Below are 11,230 nucleotides of genomic sequence, written 5' to 3'. Positions count from 1 at the left end.
TTTATAGATTGGAGAGAGATTACAGATAATTTTATTTTAAGTATTATCTAAAAAAGAATAGATATGATCTAATATAAACTAATTGAATTAGATTAAAAATTGGATTGAAAATAAATATTCTGACCATTTGACCGATAATTTTTTTATATTAATAACAACCATTAAAAAACTTTTCAAGAATAAAATGGAAAAAAAAGTGAACCTTAAATAATATTATTAATACTATTATTATTATTATAAATTCAAAAATAAATAAAAGATGAGGCAATGGTATGGTTACAACGCACCTTTCAAGAGCGTGGAGATGACTTGTACAAATTATACATGTTTTTTTACTGCTTTTTTCAATGCTTCATCATCATCTTCCTTCATCACTCTCTTATAAACTCTCACATCCATGGCCACTTGTTTTCACTCCCTTCCATTTTAGTCTCATTATTCACTGCTCTCTCTTTCTCTCTTCTTTTCTTTCCTCTACTCTAATTTTTTTTTTAAATCAGTCCAAAAATCTTTCCATATTTTTCAGAAAAGCCAAGCAACATCCCGTTACGTCTTCAATCCAATCTCTTCCTCTTTCACAATTTTCCCTTTGCCTTTTTATCTTTCTTTTTCTGTTTTTTGTACACATTCTCTCAATTCCTCTCTGGGTTTCTTTTTAGATTTAAAATCTCTTCAAATTCCCTTGAGAAGGGTGTGAGCAGAAATGAAGGTATAGTTCCTTTTGGGATCTTTTTTTTCCTTTCTGTTTATGACTTTAGTTATTTGTTTTCCTTTTCTGGTTTTTGATTCTGAGGGAATCTTGTTGATGGGTTTGTTCTTAAATTCAATTTTGATTCTTCTTTTATATTGATTCCTAAGAATCAAAAAGACCGATTTCAATTTTTTTCATGTTCATCTTGTAATTTGAACAGGAAAAAAAAATCTTAATTATGATTCTGAAACAGATCTCTTGTTTTTTATTACAGAAGGTAGTGTTGAAGCTGGATTTGCATGATGATAAAGCCAAACAAAAGGCTTTAAAAACAGTCTCAACTCTTTCAGGTAATTGTTCATATATTTTAAAGCATGAAATCTTTGTAACAATTGCTACATGTGTAAAAAGTTTTTAAACTTTTTTACCCTTATTTTCTTTCTTTCTATTAGAGGCCCTTTTTTGAAAAGTTTATCAAATTTGGTGATGAAAATCTATAATTTTCCTAATTCAATTTCTATACAAAACAAAGATTTTTAACATAAACTAACTGATGTGACACTGCATAAAGAAATTTTCTTAAATAAAAAAGATTATAATTAAGTATTTACTTGATTGCTGCCCAAATGTTCTTTTTTAATATTAAACAAGGAAAATGATGGGACTGCTTAATGTATTTGTATGATTTTGAAAGTTTAAACGTTGGTTGATTTGGTTCGGGATTTAGTTGGAATTCAATATAATTATTCTAGATATAAATTAGTGTTATAATAAAGTTTTAATGTGATTTCTGAACACTGAATCGAAAATGTGATTTGTTTTTTAACTCAAGGAGAAAGCAAAAGTAAAATGATTACTTGTCATATATATTATTCTTTCTTTTGAGCTGGCCTTGTGATTAATGTTTCTTTTCTATGATATATAGGAATTGATTCCATTGCCATGGACATGAAAGCAAAGCAATTAACAGTGATAGGAACAGTTGACCCTGTGACTGTGGTAAGCAAACTGCGCAAGCATTGGCCAACAGACATAGTATTAGTAGGACCAGCAAAAGAACCAGAGAAGAAAGAGGGACCAAAGAAAGAAGGTGAAGCCAAAAAAGAAGATGAACAAAAGAAAGAAGGTGAACCCAAGAAGGAAGATGAACAAACGAAAGATGAAGCCAAAAAGGAAGAAGGTAAGAAAGAAGATGAAACCAAGAAAGATGGTGAGAAGAAAGAAGAAGAGAAGAAGGCATTACCACCACCAGACCCTGTTTTGGAACTTGTTAAGGCTTATAGAGCTTATAATCCTCATATGACTACTTACTATTATGTTCAAAGCATGGAAGAGAACCCTAATGCTTGTGTTATTTGTTGATGGAAATTGGTGATGGGGAATTGAGAATGTCATCAATGGAGAATATATAGGAGGTTCTAAAAAAAAGGAAAAAGAAACACAAAGAAGATTATAAAAATCCTTTGTATATATAGATGGTGAAATGCCTCTTTTTACTCCTTTTTGGTTTTTTGATTATGTATAAGTAATGTTGTTTGTGTAGGGGAGTAGATTGAATAAAAATCAAATTTTGGGAATTTGTTTTGAACCCATTGTTGTATTCTATTTATTTCTTTTGATACAAAAGAAGTTTTAGATTAACAGTTTTATAGAAGGTTGAAAGTAATACTTATAAATCAATTATCGGTTTTATAGAAGGTTGCAAGTGATGTAGATCAACCACCCTGGGGACTTATCAGTTATCGAATGAGATTTGAACCCTAATGTTATCGGCTTTATCGAAGAATAAAAGTGGTACTTATAGATTAACTATCGATCTTATAGAAAAAGTGATACATTCAGATCAGCTACCACATAAGATTCAAATCCTTATGCTTGAATTTTCTTCCACTTCACCCAACCCCACACCAACCTCTTCTACACCCATCGCCCAAATAAAAAAAGATAAAAAAGGAAAGTGGTATTTACTAAAACTAGTACTAATAGATCAGCCACTTAATGTGATTTGAACTCTGATGTTTGAATCTTCTTCCTTTTCACCCCAATCCCACACCAAGTCATCGGTCTTCCAAAAGGCGGGAAGTGGTACAGATCAACCATTGAATAAGATTTGAACCCTAACGCTCGAATCTTCTTCCCTTTTCACCCCAACTCCTCTCTTCCACTGCCACCGCCCAAACAAACATGATCAAACAAGGAAAATTGGGATTCATTGGATGTTAATGCAATGCCACACAAATATGTCAAAATGAAGATACTTCGTTTAAGGGTGCTTTTTGTTTGCAACAGTTGATGATATAGTGGTGGGCAAAGGAGGGAATGGCAGCTGAAAAAAGCAAAAGCAAATTAAAAAAAAAAAAGGGTTAGCTTTCACATGTTTGACAACACCATGACCATGGTGGGTCATAGTGACATTCTTCTCCTACTACATGTTGTACAATCTGTTGTATATGTCAATGTTCATTTATTGATTTGTGGGTCTTTTTTTTTCACTAATGGATCTATCAAACAAAATCTCTTACGTGAAAGAACTGAATGGTCCCAATGCATTGGTCGGTTCATTCACGTAATCATTATTATTATTAGTATTTTTTTTTCAGGTTTCTCACTTTCTCTCTTTTTAGAACTTAGTACCCATTATTGTTAGCTGGAGAGCATAAGGGTGTGCTGTTTTTACCTAATGTAATTTTCTGTCTCAAGACCCCCATACTTTTAAAGTGGATAGACTTACATCCCTAAATTATAACATTCATTCTAAATTGATCCCCAATTCTTAAAACATTCTAATTATATCCTTAAACTATTAAGGTTATATCAATAAAGTCCTTTAATTATTAAAATCATTAATTGAGACGTTCTCTTACGTAGCATAATTAAAGCAAAACTAATCTCGTAAAAAATGGATGTTGGAAAAATGTAGGTTTTGAGGTTTTCGAAACATTTAAAAAAGGTTTATCGTTTGCTCTCTTTTTTCGATTTTACTTTATTTTTAGTTTTAGCTTTTAAAGATTATGCAGTAACATTTTTACTTTTTATTTAAATTTTTTGTTTTAAATTATATCACATAAGATTTTATGTGTCATTTAACGATTAAATTAATAGTTTTTATAATATAAGGACCTTATTGATATAACATTAATAGTTTGAGGATGCAATTAAAATATTTTAAAGTTTAGAAACTAGTTTAGACTGAAAATCTTTATTTAGGGATATTTAGTGCAATTAAGTCGACTTAAAAAGGTGAAAGTACTTTTAGATCCCTCTAGTATAGGGATTGAATTAATTTAGTTCTTTTATCATTACAAAGAATAAGATAAAACCAAAATTTAACAATGTTAGTGTTTATTGCTTAAAAAGTTACGTTTATTATTTAACAAAGTTAATATTTTTAAAGCTTTTATGGTTCTGAAAATAAAATCTATTATTTGGAGTTGAATGCAATAGAAAAATAATGATTTTCACGTCTTTTTAAAATAGTAAATGTTAACTTTGTTAATATTTGACCTTATTCGATTCTTTCTAATAGTATAATGACTAAACCGATCCATTTAATAATAAAGAAATTAATTTGATTTGATCTTTACAATAGAGGGACCTAATAGGTACTACTTTCATTCTATAATTGAAACACTACATAAACATGATATAAACATAGAGTATTAGAATTGCTCCTTTAGTTTTAATCTTTGAATTGTTATTATTGAGAAGACTTTATTTGAATATCATCTTTGACTCGAACAAGATTTGTCTTATGTAATAAAATAGATGAGAACATTTATAATTATAAAAATAAAAAGAGTAGAATTTAAATTATATTAAAATGGTTTATAATTTTAGGTCTTAGGGCTTTATAGGATTTTGTTTGTTTGTTAATTAGAGTTTAAAAGATTAGATAGAGTAGAATTGGTATTTATAGACATGTTATATTATTCAAAACATTAAAAAATAATGAGAATTTTTTGTATTATAATTGAAAAATGCATGTGGCTTTTATCTCAAAAAATTACATATAAGATTAATAACTCAGATTTTAAATTGGTCTGTTTTAATTGTGTTTAAAATATCAATATTGTATTAATCATGTCTTTGTGCCAGCTTAGCTATCAACTTGGACATTAAATAACGGATTGGATTTGTCGTGGAACATATTTAAATCCCGTGAATTAAAATTTAAACATGTTTGTACCTATTACTTGGATAACTTAGATATGAGATGTTTATAAAAAGAGACAATATCAAATATGTTAATAAATACAAAAAATTAAAAAATTAACTCAATACCTCAAATATATTGAATGTCAAATTTAATTTAACATTTAACCTCTAAACTCTAAACTGATTGGTAGTGTGAAAGAAAGATATAATTATTAAAACATATTAAAATTTAATGACTAATTATTTTATACAATAATTATAGACTAATAAAAAAGTAATTTCTTCTTGAATCTAAAAGCTTCTGAATCTCCTGTACTTGCCATCACTTTATTTGTCCTTTTAGTAACTCAACCTAATTCAATTAAAGATTAAATGAAAAAAAAAAACAAATAGACAACTGTTGTAATGCAATATTATTCCATATTGAAGAGTGCATCGAATTGTACAATTTCTGTATTATAATTGAAAAATGCATGTGACCCATGTTTTCCCTTTTCCTCCATAATTCTACTTAATTTTCTCATAAAATTAGGTGGCTAATCTTAGGCATGTGTCATTTTATTTTAAACTATCACTTTATTCTTTCTGTACAGTGTTTTTTTAACAATGGTTAGATATGAACTATGGAAGAATGATTAAATGGTGGTTGAATATCTTCATTTTATGAATTTCTTAAATTCGTAAATCTACTTAAAAATATGATTTCACAAATTATCCGAATATTGTTATTCAAATTTGAATTAAATATGATTTTTTGTCAAATATTCGAATTTGTTAAAAAAAACTAATTTAGAAAATTCAATCATTTTTTGAATACTCGAATTATAAGAATTTTGTAACAAGTGGATTCGAATATTCGGATATGCATCTATTACCTAAATAAGCAATGCGAATCCAGATAATGGATATCTGAAGTTTCTACCTGCACCCGCTTCAAATTCGTAGTAGATAGTAATTTTAAAATCCGAATCTGGAATATCCAAATTAGAAAATAATAAATTGATATATGTGAATATTTGAATATGCAATCTGAATTGCCATCCTTAGGTATGGTTATGTATGAACATATATAGTGTTAGCTGGCAATTGGACATGATTGATACGATATTGATACTTTGAGGACTCAACTAGAATAATTTAAAGTTATATGGATCAATTCAAAATTTAGAAAATAGTTTGGGGATGTTTCGAAAAATTAATTGTAACACCCATACTTGACCCAATCGTTGAGTTCGAGTTACGTAATGTCACATTCGTTGCTAGAGCAGCTACTTAATACAATTTAATACAATAGTTTATACATGCTATTATATTCAATACATCATTATAAACATTTTATACAATCATAACCGGGATTTATTCGAGTTTACGAAAGCTCGTTTGGTAACTCAAGGCCGAACAAGGACCAAAATGTAAAATCTCAAAACTATCAGGTTGACGTCGCGACGTTGGGGTACCATGTCGCGACTTTAAAAAAATAGTGAGTGTCATCACGATGTCGGGGGTCTGAGGTCGCGTCGTCACTTATTGTTTCCAAAGTTTCCATATGGTACCAATTCACAACACCTAAACCAAAGGTCAAATGAATCATTCCAACCATTTTTGCAGCATTGTACCATCTCATTACATCTTTAACATACTACATGCTTGATTCAAATTGACATTAACTATCCATATTTCCAAAGTGACCATTTACGATACAAAACTGACTCAAAACATAGGTACATGCCATCTATCGAAAACATAGGGAAACTTTATGAACATTGCTAAGTCGAGTGTCATGGATTGGATGTTGGATCGCTTTTCGAGTCTTTAAGATCTACTGTTACAATCTATATGGAATAAACAAACCGTATCCTGAACGATAAAGCTCAGCGGTACTTTCATGATTCAAGACAATAAAATATTATAAATAACATGATAGGTTTCAATCAAAGCACAATTTAGTTTCACCAATTCAACTTACAAATCATGTCTCATGAATCGACTAATTCCCTATCTCAAATGGCAACATACATGAACAATTCATACCAAGTTTCCTATCATCACAATACATTCATTTTTATTCCAATTATTACCATATATTTATAGAATTATCTCAATTTCTTATGGAATCTATTGATTCATCTCATTTCCATATTGGCTCTTAGGGCTCGTATAAACCGGTTCACATGATCTTCTACATGCTGTCATTTTCCACATTTCATATATATACAGAGTATACCAATTTCAATCACATTTCATTTCAATTATCATATAACCAATTCATGCTTTATAAACCCTATTAAACTGACACGAATGTAAAACAGGTACACGGATCTATTACTTTGTTATCCAAGGTTGCCTAGCAACAATGACTACTAAAACATATACATACTACCACCCTAGGTTGCCTAATAATGATGACTTTCACAATTTGTTTACTCTATTATCCCGGTTTGTTCGAAAACAATGACTACCAGAATATGTACATTCTATCACCCCCGGTTACCCGAAAATGATGGCTTATAATTATTATACTTGAGCCTATGACGTGCCAATTATATCCGACTTTGCCCGAACAACTAATAGGATAATTAATATTTTAATTATGTATTATAAACTGATTTACATATATCATGATCACATACCATTTCATCATCAATTCATATTGTATATTACACATCATTTAGCAAAATCATATCATACTTGTTTCTACGATACTCAAAACAATTCAATTCTTGGCATTTAATAAACATAATTCGATTCATAAGAAAAATAATAATATTACCTCAATAACCAATATGCAATGATCATGTATATATATACATATATATTAAACTTGAATCATAAAAGTACAAACTGAAGTTGTTACTTTTCTCCGACTCTCGTCTTTCCCTTTTCTTGTAACGACCAGCCATCATCTTTAGCTACGTTCGATAATTCAATAACAAGAATAATATCATATTACATCCAAATGACATTAAAATACATAACCAACATATTTTTCATTTTATTTAATTTAGTATTTATATCCGAGATACTTGTATTTTTCAATATCTAACATCAGATCAAAATCAGACTTCACATTCTTTCATTGGGACCTTATACATTCTATCTAGGCATAATATAAAAAATAGCCCCTAACGTTTGGCTATTTGCCCACTTTGACCTTTAACCTTTTTTGGATCACTTTCACACCTATTTTTTTTTGGTCAAATTGGCCTGTTTCTAACGAAGATGCTGACATGGCCGTTAGGTGACTAACGATACTGGTTTGGAAAAAAACTACTCCACCTAAGCTCCAAAGTATTTGACACCTAATTAAAATTAAAAATAATTCAGAAAAGAGAATCAGATATTAAAAAAAAAAAAGAAAAGCTCAATCGATCCTAGAAACAAAAAAACTCTTGAATCAACTAATAAAAAAGAGAAAGGGAGAGAGTAGACAATGAACCCTAACTTGAGAAAGTAAGAAAATTGTGCGAAAGAAGATTACCCAAAGGCTGTTACAGAATCAAATTTGATTTTGGATGATAGATTGAGGGTATGTTTTTAAAAGTTTTCACTTTGGAAACATTATGTATGTTATTTCGATTTATGTTTAGGGCTTTTGAATTTGGGGATTTTGGTTTAAGTTATTGAATTTGAGGATTTTAGGTTAGGGGTTCTGATTTTGGGGATTTTTGTTTAAAGTATTTCGATTTTGGGGATTTTAGTTTATTATTTTTTATTTTTGAGACATTGATTTAGGGTTTTGCTACTAATTAAAAGAAGAATTTTGTGTATTTTAGTTTTTGGCTACTAACGAAATCAAAATCCCTCAATAAACCCAAAACCCAAAGAAGAGGACTTTCTAATTGTTTCATTTGACAAATTCTCATGTTTCATTTACTTTTTGGTTCAGTGCGCAGATTTTAGGTGGGGGTTATGATGTTGGTTGGTTGGTGCAATAGTTCTAGGCATAATTTAGTAAGTGAACTTATTGAAGTGGTCCCTCCATCTTTGGTTGTCGTTATGTTATTATATGTATATAAACTTTATCAGATTTGATTATATAATTATTAAATCATTTAACTTTATTCATTTATTGTTTATAATATTTAATATTTTGTTTAACTATACCTTTTTTTGTTGCACTTTGTTTGTCTGTTAGTATGAAATCTTACTATTTTCTAACTTTTGTAATATGTTTTTTTATTGTTTAAACTGCAAATGCCTATAGAAGAGGAATACTATATGAACTTGTATGTTGTAGGTAAATTTGTACATGATCCCCATGTTAAGTGTTCAGGTGGTGAGATGATGAGGCTGAAAGAGGATCGAGATACGATATCGTATTTTGAGTTGTGTAAAATAGTTAAACAAAAGGTTAGGGTTTAATACAATACAACTAATTTGTTTTAATGTACCTAGTAGTAGGACTTTATAGGATAACCTTAGGGCTGTGTGGAATGACAGTAGTACTATAAACATGTTGAACTACTATGTTAAGCATAATGAAATAAACTTGTATGTAGAACATGAGATTGGCACTACTATTTTTTCTGATGATGATTTAATATTACTTGTAGCAACTGTGGCAGGTACTGGTGATGGTAATGAAAGTGTTGAGGTTGCTGGCAATAAAGGTGGTAAGGGTGTTGAAGGTTTAAATGGGAAGGGTGTTAAAGGTTTAAATGGAGAGGGTGTTGAGGTTGCTAGCAGTGAAGGTGGTGAAGGTTTAGGTGGGAAAGGTGTTGAGGTTGTTAGCAGTAAAGGTGGTGAGGGTGGTGAGGTTAAGGGTGGTGAAGGTGGTAAGGGTGTTGAAGGTTTAAATAGAGAGGGTGCTGATGTTGCTGGCAGTAAAGGTGGTGAGGGTGTTGAAGGTTTAGGTGGGGAGGGTGTTGATATTACTGGCAATGAAGGTGGTAAGGGTGGTGAAGGTGGTGAGGGTGTTGAAGGTTTAGATTGTTTAGATGTATCTATTGAAAGGTTAGAAGAAAGTGATGGAGGTTTAAATAGTGGTGTTGAAGAAGCTGGTGAGGAGGGGGTTGAGGATGAAAGTGATAGTGATTCAAAATATGAGAATGTTTATTTGATAAATGTGATGTACTTTTCAAATGGTGATGATGATGAAGAGTTTTAAGAAGCTAGGCAAAAGGTGAGGGAAGTGGAGGGGGAAACCAATGGGAAAGCTAAGGAAACAATACTTGATGAGACAGAAAGTGAAAGCTCTAGAGAGCAGTTTGAGGATGAGGTCCTTGAAGAAGTCAAGGGTGAATGACTAAATGATAGAGCTGATAGCGAAGAAGAAGGAAATGAGACTGAATATTTTGATAGTGATGTTTATGGGAGCATACTTGGGTCAGATGATGATGACAATACTGATGCTTGTAGAAGAAGAAGTAGGTTCTCCGCATACAATCCAAACGCAGAAGTTTGTACTTCTGTACTAGAATGATTTTTAAAAATAGTGAGCAATTCAAATATGCAATTCGTAAGTACTCAATATGTTGTAGAAGGGAACTTAAGATAATTAAGAATGAACTAAATAGGGTTAGAGTTAAATGCATTGCATCAAACAAGTGTAAATGGAGAATATTTGCAAGTTACAGTAACATGTCCAGATGCATGCAAGTGAAAAGTTTTCATGATGAGCACAATTGTTGTGTTAGTTTTAGAAACAAAATAGCTAATGTAAAAGTAATTGTAAATAATTTTGAAGCTACTATTAAGGACCACCCAAAAATGAAGCTAAGGAAGATGCAAAGAAGGGTAGCTTCAGAAATTCATATAAATGTTAATATGACAAGGTGCAGAAGGGCCAAGAAAATGGTGAAGGATAAGTTGCAGGAAACTTTGTAGTGGAATTTGTTATGCTGTGGGATTATGCTAATGAGTTGAGACTAAAGAATCCTAGAAGTACTATAAAGATGACAATGAATAGAGTCACATCTGAATCTCCACCATATTTCAAGAAGTTTTATGTTTGTTTTGAAGCACTGAAAAGAGGTTGGAAAAAATGGTGCATACCTATTCTAGGTTTTGATGGCTGCTTTATAAAAAGTCCATTTAAGGGTGAGATGTTGTCTACTATTGGGGAAATAGAAACAATCAAATGTACCTATTTTCCTGGGCTATTGTTGAGGGGGAATGCATTGATTCTTGGTCATGGTTTCTTAGTCTTTTGACAACAGACTTAGGAATGGAAAATGGCTTTGGGTATACCATCATCAGTGACCAACAAAAGGTAAATAATGCTATTTATTTTTCACTAATTTATTACTGATATTTTACTTATGTTTTGTAAATTAATTTGCAGGGTTTTGAGATAACCATTAATGACATTCTGCCTTGAGTAGAACATAGAAATTATGCTAGGCTATCTTATCAAACTGGTCTGATAGGAAGAAAGCAAAGGCA

General features: G+C 30.7%; 2 protein-coding genes across 2 annotated transcripts; both read left to right on the top strand.

The window, feature by feature from the left end:
- The first annotated feature begins 325 nt into the window (after positions 1-325).
- On the top strand, positions 326-2,279 carry LOC107923806 (heavy metal-associated isoprenylated plant protein 39). The gene is made up of 3 exons (XM_016853958.2): positions 326-709; positions 966-1,041; positions 1,617-2,279. The coding sequence occupies exons 1-3, from the start codon at positions 704-706 to the stop codon at positions 2,051-2,053; spliced, it is 519 nt and encodes a 172-aa protein (XP_016709447.1). The 5' UTR covers positions 326-703; the 3' UTR covers positions 2,054-2,279.
- A 7,020-nt stretch (positions 2,280-9,299) lies between these two features.
- On the top strand, positions 9,300-9,953 carry LOC107919513 (S-antigen protein-like). Its single transcript, XM_016848965.1, has one exon. It carries the CDS (start codon positions 9,300-9,302, stop codon positions 9,951-9,953), a length of 654 nt encoding a protein of 217 aa, XP_016704454.1.
- The last annotated feature ends 1,277 nt before the right edge of the window (positions 9,954-11,230 follow it).

The sequence above is a fragment of the Gossypium hirsutum genome, chromosome A12, assembly GCF_007990345.1.
Source record: "Gossypium hirsutum isolate 1008001.06 chromosome A12, Gossypium_hirsutum_v2.1, whole genome shotgun sequence".
In the NCBI taxonomy this organism is placed as follows: domain Eukaryota; kingdom Viridiplantae; phylum Streptophyta; class Magnoliopsida; order Malvales; family Malvaceae; genus Gossypium; species Gossypium hirsutum.
Note: the sequence above shows the minus strand (reverse complement) of the source record. Positions and strands in the feature narration are given on the sequence as shown.